At 36.3% G+C, this 17,669-nt stretch overlaps 1 protein-coding gene across 50 annotated transcripts in view; it reads right to left on the bottom strand.

Moving 5' to 3' along the window:
* LOC135076983 (modifier of mdg4-like) overlaps positions 1–9,702 on the bottom strand; it is a 351,682-nt gene extending 341,980 nt beyond the window's left edge. For 25 of the 50 annotated variants that reach the window (XM_063971551.1, XM_063971561.1, XM_063971573.1 and 22 more), the window contains exons 1-4: positions 9,554–9,700; positions 9,210–9,444; positions 8,568–9,128; positions 8,412–8,486 (exon numbers count right to left, since the gene is read on the bottom strand). In XM_063971551.1, the coding sequence (XP_063827621.1) occupies positions 8,412–8,486; positions 8,568–9,128; positions 9,210–9,420 (847 nt within the window). In that variant the 5' untranslated portion in view covers positions 9,421–9,444; positions 9,554–9,700. Of the gene's footprint in view, positions 1–8,411; positions 8,487–8,567; positions 9,129–9,209; positions 9,445–9,553 lie in introns of all 50 variants that reach the window. The other 25 variants (XM_063971538.1, XM_063971540.1, XM_063971541.1 and 22 more) reach the window with 2 other exon arrangements.
* Between the last annotated feature and the right edge of the window lie 7,967 nt (positions 9,703–17,669).

The raw sequence follows: 17,669 nt of genomic DNA, 5'->3' as shown, positions 1-17,669 counted from the left end.
TTTTTTTACTAATGGAAATGTTTTTATTACAGACACTTCATCAACATTTACAATTAAAGAGAAGAGGCTTTGGCGACAGTTACAAAATGCAAAAAAAACAATAAGGAATATAGCGAAGTCAAGAGTGAATTTAGACAAGTTAGATTCGGAAGTGCTGACATCGTTAGTAAAGGATGTAGTGCAGAATAACAAAAAGAAGTCACAAGGAAAAAGGTGGACTTTAGCCAACAAAATATATGCTTTGGCTATATTTAAACGGTCCCCTAAAGCATACCGCTATATGCAAAAGCTGTTTACGCTACCAAGCACTAAAACGCTCCAAAGGATCTTAAAAAATATACCAATGGAGCCTGGTATAAATAAAAATATAATTGATATGTTAGAGGCAAAAGCATCAAGTATGCCAAAGGAAAATAAATATTGCTCGTTAATATTTGACGAGATGGCGTTAAAGAAACGGATAATTTATAACGAAATTGCTGATAAAGTGGATGGCTACGTGGATTATGGAGAGGGCGAGAACATGGGACGAGAAAAGAAAATTGCAGACCATGCGTTAGTGTTTATGATACAGGGTGCTAAACATAAATACAAGCAATATATTGCGCACTATTTTGTGGAAGGCACAATATCAACAGCAAAACTGGCAAAAATTATATCGGACATCATCAAAAAATTAAAAGAAATCGGATTTATGGTTCTAACAACAGTTTGTGATCAGGGATCTACAAATATAGGAGCTCTTAACATGTTAAAAAGAAACTGTGGACAAGGCATAGATAGCAACTTTTTCTCTGTAAATAATGACAAAATTTTTATAATCTATGACATCCCTCACTTGTTCAAATCATTACGAAACAATTTCTTTAAAAGTGGAAATATGTCTTTCGATGGAAAAATTGCACAATGGAGGCATTTGGTAGTTGCAGAAGAACACAACAGAAATTTTTTAAATTTTAAAAAACTGAATAGTACCATTGTAAATCCAACATTCAAAACTAAGATGAGGGTGAAGTATGCTGCGCATGCTCTGAGTAATACCGTGGCAGCTATTTTAAAAATGATGGCATGGAAAGAAGTTTCTGATTGCAATGATACAGCATTTGTGATTGAACAGTTAGATAAACTATTTGATTGTACAAATGGTCCATCATCTTTAAATGACGTAAAGAAAGGGATCCGGGAAAATGTTTCCACATCAAGTAATCACATTGAGTCTTGGACCTTTTATACTGATAAGTTAAAAACCATAAAATTTATAACAGCAGAAAACACGATACTAAAAAATGTTAAATGCGTAAAGGGATATCAAATATCTATCAAATCCTTAAACGATATTTGGGAAAAGTTAAAGAATGAAGGGTTTAAATATATGAACCTTAGACAGTTTAACCAAGACTCTCTGGAAAACTTATTTGGAATCATTAGGCAACACAGTGTAACCAATAGAAATCCCACTATCACGCACTTTACTGCAGCGCTTAAAACAAGCATGGTTACTGGGCTGAAAGTGCCTCATAGCAGAAGTGCTAATTGTGAAGCAGACAACAATAAACATATGCTGGAATATAAAGACATTTTAAAAACTAATTTAAAAACAACAGAAATAAAAATTAATGTTCAAGATTCCACAGACACTGAATTTTATCCTGTGTTGTCTATCCCGGACCCTGAAAACTTAGAACAGCCCATTGAAAATTTGTGTAGCCTTGAAAACCAACCAGTAGTATATGTAAGCGGGTATTTAGCTGCCAAACTATTACAGAACAGTTCTTGTTTAATTTGTGAAGAGTGTTTGAGCGTGAAAACTCCTGTTGACAATGATTTGTATGCATATATATCTCTTCGCGAATGGTGGCATGATAAAAAAAGTCTCGTTTATCCAACAATTCAATTATGTACCACCGTAAATGAAGCTAAACAATTTTATCATGACCATATTGCCGACCAGATATATATGGAAAATGTTGGAAAATTCATTTTCTTAATGTTGAGTACAAATTGTAATTTTAGTTGGTTTAAATGTCAACAACATAATAAAGAAATTTATGATAAGATGTTTAAAATATTAAGTTACCTTTTTCTAAGAAAAAGTTGTAAAATCATTAATGACAGCTTCATAAAAAGTGAAAACAATTTTGCTGACAAAAGTAAAAAAGCACAGCAACAAAGCATTGAAAAGTAATCTTAGGGCTGAGGTTCGATCAGCTGATAAGAAAATTAAAGATGTTTTTAAATAAAAATCCTATTTTTTCTTAGAAAAAGTTGTGAAAATAAAAGTTTACAAAATTATCATTTCTGTACTTTGTTATAATTTTCAATAATTCCTCATGCCTACAACTGCTATGTCATGTTCAATACTTATTGTAATATACCTATTTTATTTCGAAATAAATAATTTACGTTACAAAACTTCGTTTTACTTACACATAGTATAAAATAAAAATAGTAATCATTAAAATATTGAAGGTTCCTATACTAGATATCGATATGCAATTACAACCCTAGCAAAGTATCGATAATCGATAAGTTATTACGAACGTCACTAATACTGTCAGAAAATAAGGCATTATGTTGGTAGCTCCGCCTGTAGTTTGTGCGGTTGGTAAAGATTTGCGGGTCGTTCTCTAAAATGCATATGTGTGCGTGAGCTCAAAAAATATCTATGGAGTGCCGTCTCTTCTCTTTTATGCTCTTTGTTGGATACTACTATCCCCAACGGCTTTTTGGCACTACATAAATTCTGTGGCAATCGTAAATCCAAAAATCAGTGGCATGCGGCCATGCATTTCCTATTAGGTTACCTACGCACTTACTTAATAGTTATACCAATTACGTAGTCAAAAGTTGAATTTTCGGAAAGTTAGGTTTTAATTAAAATAGTTAACTATATTATGTTTTTCCAGCTTACACACAAAAAGCAACTCATAGTTACAAAGTTGTGGTTGCTGGCTGCTGCTTCTAGTAGGGAATGCTTAGAATTTCTAAGATATTTTTGAGGAAGCTGTATTAATAGTAGTAGGTACTGTACTACCTAGATATCAAATTATTGAAGTCATCAAAGAGTTGCATTTAATTATTATTTTTTGCGAATGTTGGGAAAGAGTTTTCGAAAAGTTAGGTTTTGGTAGAGTTAGGTTTTGGGGATATTAGGTTTTCGAAAAAGTTAGGTTAAACCTAGAATGTAATTCATCAAAGATAAAATGAGACGACTACGTCATGTGCCATACTCATTCACAAAATATGTCGCCAAGGTGTCAACTGGAAAGACAATTCCTGGGAAACAGCTATAAAGGGGACTGCTCGGAATAATCGTAAATTGAATTAATTTAAAACAGGTTTTAACGCTATATGCGGATAGGTAATATTAGGTAATTATGCAACGCGAAAGTTTAAAAATAATTAATTTTGTTAAAGTTAGGTTTCGAAAGTTGGGTTTTCAAAACTTAGGTTTTCGGTAAGTTAGGTCTTCGTTGGGCTATGTCAGCGACTTTAGTTCGTTTACGGATCTCCTCATTTCTGATTCGATCTCGGTAAAAACACCTAGCATAGCCCTCTCCATAGCACGATGTGCATTTTTGAGCTTATTAAAATTTATAAGGCCTATATTGAGAGGCCTCACGACAACCTCATAAAAGTAGCGGGAAGGCGTTGGATGCAGGCAGGCAGCCACCAACCGGCCATTGTTGAAATCATTGGTGGAAGCCTATGTTCAACAATGGACGTCCTATCGCAAAAATGATATTGAGGCCATGTTTCTGAGCTCTCATCATTGGTAATACGCACTGATTGAAGACTTTCGTCTTTCGGCACTTAGGTATTTTGGATGAAGATGTTGCGTAGTTTCCCGAACGCTGCGCAGCCGAGTTACCTCTTTCTCGAAATTGGATCTATCTAACTAGCTGAATCGTTTGTCCGAGGTAGACATACCTACTTGTCAAAAATCTCGAGAATCGAGCTTGAGCTTAAAGATTGAGGCCTCACGACGACCTCATAAAAGTAGCGGGAAGGCGCTGGATGCAGGCAACCACCAACCGGCCATTATGGAAATCATTGGGGGAGGCCTATGTTCAGCAGTGGACGTCCTATGGCTAAAATGATGATGATGATGTTGATGAAAGTTAGGTTTTGGAAAAGTTAGGCTTAACCTTAACTATTTATAATGTAATTCATCAAAGATAAAATGAGACGACTATAATTTATGCCCCATCGTGCATTGTGACATTCATAAAATATGTCACCAAGGTGTCGTTTGGAAAGACAATTCCCCAGGAAGCAGCTATAAGGCGACTGCTGAGAATAACGTTAATTTTAGCTAAAGTTAGGTTTTCAAAGGTTAGGTTACCGGTAATTTTATTTTACCGTTTTTTCGGCGTGATTAAATAAACATAATATTCACAAAATTACAGCTCTAGTGCCAATAATTTCCAAGAGAAAACTCGGACGACATACAGACATATCGAAACTATAAGGGTTCCTTGTCAGGACTACGGTCGGAACCCTAAAAATGCACATCATGTTATGGAGAGGGCTATGCTAGGTGATTTTTTCGAATCAGAAAATATGAGATCCGTATACGAACTAAAGTCGCTGACATAGCCCAACGAAAACCTAACTTTACCAAAACGTAATTTTCGAAAACCTAACTTTCCCAAAACATAACTTACCGAAAACCTAAGTTTTGAAAACCCAACTTTCGAAACCTAACTTTAACAAAATTAATTATTTTTAAACTTTCGCGTTGCATAATTACCTAATATTACCTATCCGCATATAGCGTTAAAACCTGTTTTAAATTAATTCAATTTACGATTATTCCGAGCAGTCCCCTTTATAGCTGTTTCCCAGGAATTGTCTTTCCAGTTGACACCTTGGCGACATATTTTGTGAATGAGTATGGCACATGACGTAGTCGTCTCATTTTATCTTTGATGAATTACATTCTAGGTTTAACCTAACTTTTTCGAAAACCTAATATCCCCAAAACCTAACTCTACCAAAACCTAACTTTTCGAAAACTCTTTCCCAACATTCGCAAAAAATAATAATTAAATGCAACTCTTTGATGACTTCAATAATTTGATATCTAGGTAGTACAGTACCTACTACTATTAATACAGCTTCCTCAAAAATATCTTAGAAATTCTAAGCATTCCCTACTAGAAGCAGCAGCCAGCAACCACAACTTTGTAACTATGAGTTGCTTTTTGTGTGTAAGCTGGAAAAACATAATATAGTTAACTATTTTAATTAAAACCTAACTTTCCGAAAATTCAACTTTTGACTACGTAATTGGTATAACTATTAAGTAAGTGCGTAGGTAACCTAATAGGAAATGCATGGCCGCATGCCACTGATTTTTGGATTTACGATTGCCACAGAATTTATGTAGTGCCAAAAAGCCGTTGGGGATAGTAGTATCCAATTTAGGCCCGGATTCCACCAAAGCGAAGACGAGCGGAGCGGGGATGGATGTGTTTAACAAACCAATAGAATTTTGTTATTCACACGTCACACGCCTCGTCTCCACTATGCTATATTGAGCAGTGTTTGTAAGTATTATTGCACGACAGGAAGCAGCGTGATTGGTTTGGCTCTTAGATTATCTGTTCGGACATCTCCGCACATTTCCACTTTGGTGTGGAGTGCGGGCCTACGTTCTGTAGCTCGTAAAAGTTCAAGCATTAGGGGGCTTATTAAAAAAAGTTAAACAGGCGTTGAACATTTTGTTTAAATTTACATACAGTACGGAAATGTCATTTTTCTGTTCAAGATTTTTGTAATAACAACATTTAACATTTTGTAATAATTTATACTACCTACCTACTACTATTATCTACTTACCTACATTCTCTGTGAAATCTTATCAGCGATTACCGAAAACAATGCTACTTCTTCTACCTAAACTCCGTTTGAGAGAACTGCGTGGCCCCCCAAACTAGTGTATGATACTGTATTAAGATGTTGCGCATCATATCCTAATTTAGGCCGGATTTTTATTGTCTGATGTGTTGTGTTGTGTCATGAGGGAATCGGTTTCATACAAGTATGCGAAATGTCAGAAGCCATCATGACATAAGACTAGTGCCATACCACTGTCTAGTGATCACAATTGGATGAGAAAGCCTTATGGCATTAAGTTCGCCTAATGTTAAAATTTTGGCATTAAAGTATAAAATAAATACCAAAATGTATGGAAACCGATTCAGTTCTGATGCGTTGACACAACACGTCAGACAAATAAATTCGGCCTAAGGCCTCAGCCTCGAACTTAGCGGGCAGCGGGGCGGCGGCGGCGGCGGCGCGGGAGCGGCAGGATCTTATGCGTAAAATCAAATAGACCGGTTCTCGAAAACAGCGGCGCGGCAGCGGGGCGGCAGCGGGCAACGAGCGGGCAGCGGCGAGGGAGCGGGCAACGAGCGGGCAGCGCACTCCTTCTTTTGCCCACAATAAATCGAGCGTTAGGAATAAATTTGAATCGAAATAAAATTGTCGCCGTTGTTCAGACATTTCGTTTGCGAATAAAAACAAATATCTCGACAACACAACCCCGAACACAACACTTCGCCGCTAAAGCGCCGCGCGAGCTGCCCGCTTGTTTCGAGAACGGGTCTGCGTTGCCCGCCCCGCTCCAGCGCCGCCGCCGCTCCCGCCCCGCTGCCCGCTAAGTTCGAGGCTGAGGCCTAAAGGCCTAAGCTGTATTCATTAGGCAACATTTGTTTATAAACAGTGATGAAACATTGTTTATGAAACATGTTGCCGTGCCTTCCAGTTTGAGTGGAGAGCAAGGCGAAAAAATCTAGTTTATAAACACGATGATCAAATTCGTAAACAGTTATTAACAAAATTGTTGTCTAATGCTCGTACGTAATGATGTTCGACTCTGCAACGCGAACGCCAGGCAAACGCTTCAGGTGAGTGAGCACCTTTGCGCGCGCGCGACGAATCACGAGATGATCTTAGTATTTCAGCGCACGGGACGCGCTCCATGGAAATGGTGGAATATAGGTATACCCGGTTTTTTCTATGATACTGGTCGAAGAGTTGATGTTTTAGAAGTAGACACCTTTCAAGGCGTTTTAAATTTCATAGAAACAGGACTAAGATGGCACAACTTAGTGTGAGATGGGGACCATAGTCTCTCCTCTTATGTAGTGGGAGTAACCGGACCGGACCGTGCCTGCATCGAAATGATTGCAATCTCCTTTCCCATAGGAACCAATCTACCAGTTACAACACCATAGGTAACCAAGTTATACCAATACTACTAAACAGAGATACAGAAACTTCGGTAAGCACAATCCGGTGCACACCAACCTTTATGGTGCAAGTACATACACTACCTATGCGGGAAATTAGGGTTTTCGCGATTGAAAAAAATCCGCCAGATGGCAATACGTAGACGCGAGGTCCAAATGCTGCACGATTGGTTATTTTTGACATGACATTGACAGATATGTCAAAATCCACCAATCACGCAGCAGTCAGACCCTACATCCACGTCCCGCCATCTGGCGGATTTTTGAATCGCGAAAACCCTCATTGGCCGAGACGAAGCGCGAGCCCGCTCACCGAAGTATGGGCGACGCACGGTGAAACTAATCGAAGTGAAGTGCGTGTTTACACTATAAGTCTCGATCAATTTCCCGCAGTGTACATACTTGCGCCATTTGACTAAATTCACGACGCATTTACCTACTACCGATAACACACCCAGTATAACATGGCAAACTATTTTGAACAGATTAGGCACTTTCACAGGCACCTAGACTGAACAAAGTAATCTACCATTGTACACTTATTACCTTTCCTGTAACTTGGTGTACCCTGAAATATACAAACCCGTTTCATTCATACGTTTGGTCATAACCTTTCTGCAAATTTGTCTGTAGAACCATACCATGTACTGAAAACCATAATACCAAGATACCTTTTCAGCACTGCCGTAGCTTTCCAACACGGAAACTACCTGCAGTACCTTTATTATAATGAAATCATGAAACAATTTACCAATACCTTTTTAATTACCATACCGCATCATTTACCTTTACCTTACCATAAAAAACCTTACCTCTTAAACCTTACCTCAAGTACCATACCACCATTACCTTAACCTTGATACCTTTATTACCATTACCTTTATTACCTTTTATTACCTTAATACCTTTACACGATTTTACCTGGGTTGGAGCTATACAGCTCTTACAAAACGGTTACTAAATCAATATCTAATTCTACAACTACAAAAGCTAACTTACAAATTTCATTCTACGTCTAATAACTTACATGATCAGGCTAAATTAAAATTAAATAAACAATCATCTCAGAATCTGATCATGTAAATTACACGAGAGAACCATTTTATCAACAATTTGATAAAATAGTCCTTGATAAAAGATAAGTAAACCTACCTTGTGCATCACCTACAGCGCCTCCTTCGCCGCTCCCCGTTAAATTGCCATCACCAGTTGCAGAACCATCAAAGCCTGAAAATAAAATAAAAAATTAGTTTCACCCATGCCTCAGTGAAAGTGGATGATTTTGCGACTGCGGGATGAGATACGTACCAGTCATTTCCATATTAGAGTCATCTTCGCCGAAAGTAGTGTCATCGTTATTTGCACCCTCTTCGTCGTCATCCCACATGCTTTCATTGACAAATTCGGGTTCCATTTTTGGTGCCACTGCGTTGTTTTCATCTTCGTCCGGTATCGTTACAAATTCTTCTTTAGCTGATCCAGAGGGTCCGGCTTCTAATGGGTCTACACATTTCCGTTTCGCAGGTCCACTTTGTGAAGATGACGAATTATTTGATGCTATTGATGGCCTATTTGGTCGCTTAATTGCTACTGGAGTTGATGAGGGCTTAGAATCTAAATCAGTCTCTAACTTAGTCATAACAGATTGCCTTTGTTGTGACGACCTCGGGCCTGGCCTCGACGTCGGCTTTGGTTTGGATGGTGTGGAACTATTCTCTTCATTTTGATTTCCGGTTAAACCTTTCACTTGAAGTTGTTCCGCGGTACTAATAAACGACGCTAATTCTTCTTGCTTAACATTAACTTCACCTTGATACATAAATTGTAATAAGTCTCTTAATGCAGAATGACTAACATCTTTTAAAAATACTGAAACAAAAAAATGCACATTAGTCATATCATAGGAATATCAACACAGTAAACAAATATCACACTGTTGAAAATACATACCTATGGGATGTTGAGTTGGGTTCATTTTGAACATTTCTTGAAAATAGGGAGAACATACTGATAAAACGAGCTTGTGTGCTTGTAATAACCTGCCTTCGGCAGCCAACGTTACATCTACTAGATCTCCACGCGACAGCAGGCCATGAAAGCCTGCTGACATGTTTGCGTGGAAATTGTTCCAACATAATGAAAATTGTTCGTCCGACGCCATGATGGCGGCGCCTCTACGAGGAACCTGAAAAATAAAAGCACAGATTAGTATCAGAAAACACTCATAGATACCGCATGGAAACAAACTGGATAAAATCCGCCTCAAGTGGCCTCTCAACACGCGCAAAACTTACCTAACCTAATAACTTTGTACTTTATAATTTCGATATTAGAAACATTTGAAAAAATATAATGATGCTTCTAATTACACACTGCACACTGTCATCCCACGTCCTCCCCGTTTGAGCGCTGTTCACGGTATGATGACGCAAACGCGACGTAGACTGTGGCGTCACTCGTGCCAGGTATTGCTACTAGTTTCCACAGTTTTTTAATAAATTCATTTTGTCCAGATTTTTCAACATATTTTGTAGCAAAAAAATCAGGATTGTTTTTATTATCAATTTGCACAACAAACTATTTATTTAAAAAAAGTATTTTTAAATGATAATACGGAATAAAATAATGTATCCTGGTGGTTAGAACGAAGATTACACATCATAACAACGCTACCTCCAACATTTTAAGAGTATTAAATATTTTAAGTTTATTACTGCAATTGATCGGAATTATATAAATTTATACTCTAGACGTGATTCATTTTCATTGTGTTATCAATAATTATTGAGTGTAACTGTAATTGTCATTGCAACGAATTGTATGCTGTCAAATGAAAAATAATAGGGTCAACCAGGGTAATTGTAAACACTAAATTTTTTATGGTACCATAATTTAACTTTTATGAATATTTTTTTTATTTATAAATAATATAAAATTATATGTATTACTATAGTTGGGCGTGTAATCTATAATTTAATATAATACATGGTTATTAAATTGATTAGTAAATATGATCTCTAAATCGCTGTTTACAATTACGCATCAATATTTTTACAAATTATGAATATTAGAGCAATTGGAAACATGTAAGTCAGTATCTGTAAGAGATACAGCTTATATAGTATTCACTTAGTTTTGATGGACACTCAATATAAATCTAAATAAAGAGAAATCAATCTAATTCCTTATCAAGGGGGTAATTTAAAACTCTTTGTGTTGCTCCTTCGATTTGGCAAAGAAAATATCTGGGTAATTGGACACAAAGCAGTCACTTAGGGGTTATTGTAAACAAGCTAGACTTATTATATTTAATTATGTATGTGGTTAATGGAAACAATTTAAATTTAATTTCATAACCTTTATTGTGAAATAAAAAAGACAAATTTTACATGTTTGTTATATGTATTTATTTTAAATTATTGTTTAAATCCGTTCAAATATTTCGTCAATCCCAATCCCAACTAATATTATAAATGCGAAAGTAACTCTGTCTGTCTGTCTGTCTGTCTGTCTGTCTGTTACGCTTTCCCGCTTAAACCTCGCAACCGATTTTGATGAAATTTGGCATAGAGATAGTTTGAGTCCCGGGAAAGAACATAGGATAGTTTTTATCCCGGTTTTTGAAACAGGGACGCGCGCGATAAAGTTTTTCTGTGACAGACAAAATTCCACGCGGGCGAAGCCGCGGGCGGAAAGTTAATAAATAAAATAAATAAACAAATAACTATATTGTGTCTTTAACAATGCTCATGGTATCTTAACGAGAAAAATTACATTTAACAATAGGAGCTGTATTAAGATAGGGATCATTAACGTCTATACTAGTTACATTTAAACTGTGTGACAGACGCTAATTCTTCCACCAATTTAATTTAACAGTTGTAATTTAGTTGATGATGCCAAACACAATTTTAATTAAGTACTATAGCTTTGGTAATTGGCTTTTCGAATTATTTCTCCTCTTTCGTCAGTGGAAAGGAAAAAAGACTAAAGCGCCAAAACCGTACTTGTGGGAAATGAGGATCAAAGTTTTTTTTTTAACGAAAAAAAATCGTATCTCTTTTGATATTAATGTTAAACAGTTCTTTTAAAATGCAATCGTGTTCTTGATTTTTTGCCTATATTTTAATGAAAACACCAGGTCTGTAGCTCATTTAGATCGTAAAATAGGTGTCGCTTTAGCAAAATTACTATGAAAATTAATCAAATCTTAGTCAGGGTAAAACTGCTAACTTCCATTTTATTCAAATATCCAGCAACCAAGAAGTACTAATAAATAGGGTAAACAACCTTTTTGATAAAAGAACAAAATTGCTTAGTGAGATACAGCTTCATAAGTGACTCGAGGATAAATTACTAAACTACAAAATAAGATAGTCGCATGCGCCAGCGAAAAAATGCGTAAGAAGCGATATTATCCATGGAGCCTCAGGAATATTTGCTTACGTACGCAGACTCTATAGAACGAATATAAGCAAATGTTACTAAACTCTAACTACATTAAACGTTTTAAGCAATAGTAATACTTAAAGATTGAATAAGTATTATGTTTTGTGACAACATATTTTGAATTATAGTGAAAAAAAGTAGGGACACTTAACAATTTCAATGACCACTACCAACCACTGGTGGGAACCTTTGGTGGGATGGACATGGTGGGTGGTGACTTACGCGGCCGCCACCATGTCCGTCCCACCAAAAAAGCCAAACCACACACTGATAGTCTCATTGACGGACTCGAGTATAACCAGAGTCAGAACCACTTTTGACTTCAAAATCAAAGGTCTAAAGGTGAAAAAGGATGACAAAGGCCCAAAATAAGAAACTCTTCGAGGGGCTTACAGGCCAGGAACGCGCTGCTACAATGCTATGGATGGAAGTGTCGCCCATTCTCTACAAACGCTTGTTCGAGGCGGGGGCAGTCCTCGTAGGTCTGGAAATAAGACCGGTAGAAGACCCCACTAGTGAAATGCGCAAAATGCCTCTGTTTAGGACATACAAAAGCCCTATGCAAAGAAGTGGAACTGCGGAGGAACTCACTCATGGCTAAACTGTCCAGCCCAAAAATAAGGCACACCACTTTCGTGGAAAAAATGCGAGGGCGAGAACTGACACATCCAACATCCACCACCACATGGCATTCAGTGATGAAGTGATGAATGCCCAGAAAAACAAAATAAATACTTAGCGCTTTCCAGAACAGCATACTGCTAAGAACACCCTAAACAAAAGACCGTGTCCGTGGTCTTTTGGGAGATTTGATTTGATTTGTGAAAGCTCAACATCATGTAAGCTAACCTGAGACGCTCCAAGCAAGCCACTGCCGAACTGCTGCAAGCAGCCGAGGACAAGAACATAACCATAGCACTCGTGCAAGAACCCTACATGGGATCCAGTGGAAGGGTTAAGCAATTTCCTGGCACAAAAGTCATTCAGTGCACCCTCAATCGGCAAAAACCAGTTAAAGCCGCGATTATAGTCTTCGGTGACCAATTGAGTCATTCACGACCCCCAACTGGTCACGGAGACGGAGGCCGCGGTAACACTGGAGGCAGGCAGGCTGAAACTAGGAATACTGTCCGTGTATTATGATGAGGGAGATAATCCAATTAAGCTTTAGATAGAACGCACAAAGCGGTATGCAAAAAGCTAAACACCCAAAACATCATCATAGGTGGAGACGTGAACGCCTAGAACCAATGGTGGGGCAGCGTTTCCGAAAGCTTAGGTGAAGCTTACAGTTCCTTCTTTCAAAGAATATCGACAGGGCAGATTGTGCACAAGCATAGTGGATGTGACAGCGTGCAGTAAGCCACTACTGGGTAGGGTTACCTACGTGAGTGCGACAAACGTTACATCGAATTTTGTTTCTTCGAAAACCTTTCTGGATTAAAGAGAAAGTAGACATTCATTCATCACTTTAATTTTATAAAATCCGATTTGTATGAAAATTAAAATAATTATAATGAAGATATCAATTTTCTGACTTTACTATACCATTTATATGCCCATGTTAACATGAGCTAGTGTCGGCTCATATACCAATTTACCTAACACCCTGTATAACTCATTTTGGCCAAAATGGCGCTTTAGCGTTTTTTCCTTGCCACTGACGATAGTGTATAATGCGAGGTTAACTTACAATCCCTAAAACATCATCATATGGCACATCACTTTTGTCATTCTCATTAATTGTTTACAATGTTTTGGAACTTTCCATACATTTCAGGGATGTAACTTGTGTCTCCATTTCTTCATCATCAACATTTCATTAGTCATTCGTTTTCCACCTTTAAATGAAACTGTCACTCAAAGGGAAGAAAAAATGTGGCATTGAGTAGCAGTGTTACTAATCGGTAATTTTTTTACCAATGGGTAACAGTGTTTACTTTTACCCACCTTCACCTTCCTTGCATGTATATTAACCGTTATCAATTACCCCATGTGTTTACAATTAACCCAGATGCTGTTTACAATTGACTTAATATCCTTTATTGATGGGTAATTGTAAACATGAATTTGTAGCGTAGCGATTGAATTTAAGCGTTCAAAAGCATAAAAAATGCAAAGATAAACCCATTATTAATTGTTCAATACAACAGCGGTTTACATACTTTTTTTTTTTTTTTGACAAAATGTACCTAGTCATTCTTTTGTTTATCCAATCTAAAAATCACTTTTTTGTCCCGCGTTTTTGCAATCACACCCAGTTGCTTTTCTGTTTACACCATTTTGAATTTTGATAGCTGCGGAAATAGACCATAGAATATTATTATAGGCAACTTAATATTTTGCATGCATAAACCATGGACCTATAAAAAAAGTCGGACGGATTCTCATCAACAAAATACTGTGACATTAGGATACACCAGCTTGCCTGTACGTACAGGCCGGCACGCACACATTCACACCCTGACGCACCACTTCGAGTGCAAACTTCACACAGTTGACACATTTAGGCGGCGAAAAAACAACACGAATACGACATGTCTTGTGTGATGAAATTGTGCAAAAACCGTTCTGTTCGAACAAACAAAAATTAAGGAATCACATTTCACAGGTAAAATAATAATCCAATCACTTATTTCCTGACATTAAAATATTGAAAGTAATTGAAATCAAATGTCATTCACTCGAAAAAATAATACGTCAAAGACCAGTATTCTCAGTTATTTACGTGGGAAAATTACCCGCAATATGGGAAATTAATAATAATTTTAGGACTTTTTAGTTATTTATTACGCATACTATAGAAATAAAATAATTTATCATAATAATTGTGTTTTAATGGGATATATTTTCATAGGCAGATTTGATCCTTCCCAAAAATGTGGAACTGCGAAATTCAAATTTTCTTACATTGATTGCAAGTCAGTGTCAGGTTGTATGTTTAAATCTATCAGAGATAATAATAATTATATTGATGATGCATAAGATTATGATTATAATGTACACAAGATTCGTAATTTGTAACTGCGAGAATCATTTTTGATCAACATTATGTACATACCCTGACACTGACTTGCAAACAATGTAAGAAAATTTAACATTGAAAATTTCGCGCCTACCTCAACGCATTCACCTTTCATCCTTTTCAAATTCTGTCTACATTTCCAAGTAACATCTGCGGATCTATGTTTTTCTTCAAATAAATGGGTAAAATGTTTTGGCTAACATGGCATCCCTAAATTCACTCACACAATAGACAGACGCCAAAATTTTGCGTCACAGTTTTGTTGTAGCGCGAGTTCCGTCCGCCTTTTTTTATAGGTCCATGGCATAAACATGAAATAAACAACCCTGGTTGACCCTAATTAAAACCGGTTCAAATTGTCATTTATATTCTAAAAATCACTTAAACACTGAAACGAGCATTACCGTATTTTTTTAAGTGTGGAGGTTGAAACTGTTGTAAATATTTTAAACAATTTATTGTTATTATTTTGTATTCATATTTCATACTGACACTATATAAAAATAAAACAACTCCGAAATATAACAATTAGGTAGATGACAATTTGATGGATTGATTTGATATTATTAATAACTAATGACGACAACTTTACAAAACAAGTGAATACACGAGAAAAGACTTGTATAATCGAAACGTACAATTCAGAGTGCGCAATATCGAAGTAGCGATGAGACAGAGACTCCAGCCATAAGGCATCGTGCAACAATACGGTATAGCGTAGTGGACTTTATCTTTTTGCGATAGAGTGCACATTTCATTGTGTATCCAGTTCAAAATGTGTTGCCAGTGTAAAACTTTTGCACGAAACGTGTTAATATTTCAAAGATTACTTTTTTTGAGTTTAGAAAAATGAAGTGATGAAGTGGTTTAGATTTTTGACTTAAATGTCAAGTTCAAGTATGATGATTGATCGATGATTAATTTAATAATGAACGATTCCTTTATTTTTTACAACAAGCTTTTATTTATGTTCTTGTTACAATGAGATTTTTCATAGACCGTTCGTACAAATTCTTCGAGTGTTCGTTTTTTATTGCGTGTAAAAAAGTAAAAATGCTACAAGTCCAAGTTGCAAAAACATTTTTGTGATTTTAAATAAATAAATAAATGTTAGTAGGTAGGTGGTTATTAAAGAAAATTAAGGTGTTGTTCACAGAATGACATTTTACATTCCATGCTCAATTAGTGTTTTATTTAATTTAATTTAGTTTTTTTTTTATTTAATCTTATTTTTCTATTGTTATTTGCTTAGATTAATAAAACGTTATTTGTAGTTAATGTATTAATTTATAAATTTATTATGTCCAATGGTGCGTTTTAATAGGTATGGAAAATTTTAATAAAAATAATACAAAATGAATTAGGTAGGTAATCATTATTTAATTTTGTTTTTATTTAATTATTTAGACAACCAACCCGTCTCTTAAGAGGCTGTCACTGCATCCATTGTGGACAGTTTGATGATTACAGAATTAAAAATTAACTAAAGAAAAACGTGAGTCCAATGTTTGGTAGGTTGGCATAAGTGACTTTTGAAAAAAGTATGCAAGTTTATTATCTATACCACAGAATACATAATAGTAGCAACAGAAATTGCACTCCTTTGTGTAGGATCAGATGCCGACATTTTAACGGTAATAATAATAATGCAAAATATCCAACGCACATGGTGCATTCGAAATCGCACCTTACTACTATGCTCACAAGAGCGCATTTTTTTTGTGTTTAGAATTGATCTACGTCACCGCTCAAGCGTCAGGGTTGTATGAGCAAAGTAAAATAAATAAAAACTTAATTTTTAGAAGTATTTATTGTATTTACGATTAGAAAACTTTAATCTAGTGGAGTTTGTATAATCGTACCATCTCTAAAGTACCCATTAATAAACTTCAGTGTTGCGATAATTCGAAATTAAACAAACAGTTTTAAAAGGTGTAGTGTCGGAAAATAGACACGGTGAAGTAAAGTTAATGTTTTTATTAGCTAAAATAATTTTTTTGCTATAGTTTTTTGTCATAAGTATTTCAAAATAATTTATTATTTAAAAAGTGTAGTTTTTTTTAAATATTTAAATCACTACAGTTAATTATTATTCCTAAATATTACAATTTTTCATTAAAGAAGAATAACAGTGCTGTTGGAACAATAAACCTTGATTGCGACGATGATCGACCGAGCGTGTATAGAAATACGCGTGTCCAAACAGGCGCGTGGCGGCCCGGACTGATTTGCAACTTGAAGTTGTCGCGCGCTGTAGGTAATTATCTCGGCCGGCATAGGCGAGTGACGGAGGCCTGTCTATACTTATAATAAATCTGTAGAGAGGTCAATGAGGATCAGTACTGTTGTAGAAAATTCAATAAAACTAGTATCTACGTTAATCTTTAAGACATAAGAAAGATATATCTTTTTGAATTATCCAAATCGGACCATTACTTACGAAGATATTAAGTAATAAACATAGGCCGTTTTTGCCGCTAAAAGTCAACGTACGCAGGGCCGCGTGACGTCATTATATCCGAATCGAGCGCAGGCGGCGTACTATTGGGATGGAAAATATTTTTTTCCAGCTAAACTATCAGTTTTAGAAAAAAACTTTTAATAACATTTATTCATCAAAATAAAGTAACCTATCGACCAGCAATTTTAAAAAATAAAAATTGTGAAAAATAAGTATCGCTATGTCCAAAAACCACATTTTCATAGGATTCGACGCAATGCGGAGACGCGGTTGGGGTGAGGAGTGTAACTTAATGATTGTTTGTATTGAACATAATAATACATAATATGATGCTAATACCCACTTTCTGGCCGGGGGGGGGGGGGGGGGGGATAAGTCATACCCAGCTTATAGCCTTGGGGGAGGGACAAGCCTTACCCAGCTTCTGGCCTTGGTGGGAGGGGGGGAGAGGCAAGTCATACTCAGTTTCTGGCCT

The sequence above is a fragment of the Ostrinia nubilalis genome, chromosome 12, assembly GCF_963855985.1.
Source record: "Ostrinia nubilalis chromosome 12, ilOstNubi1.1, whole genome shotgun sequence".
Taxonomy (NCBI): Eukaryota; Metazoa; Arthropoda; class Insecta; order Lepidoptera; family Crambidae; genus Ostrinia; species Ostrinia nubilalis.
The sequence above is the reverse complement of the archived record's forward strand: the minus strand, read 5'-3'. Positions and strand labels throughout refer to the sequence as shown.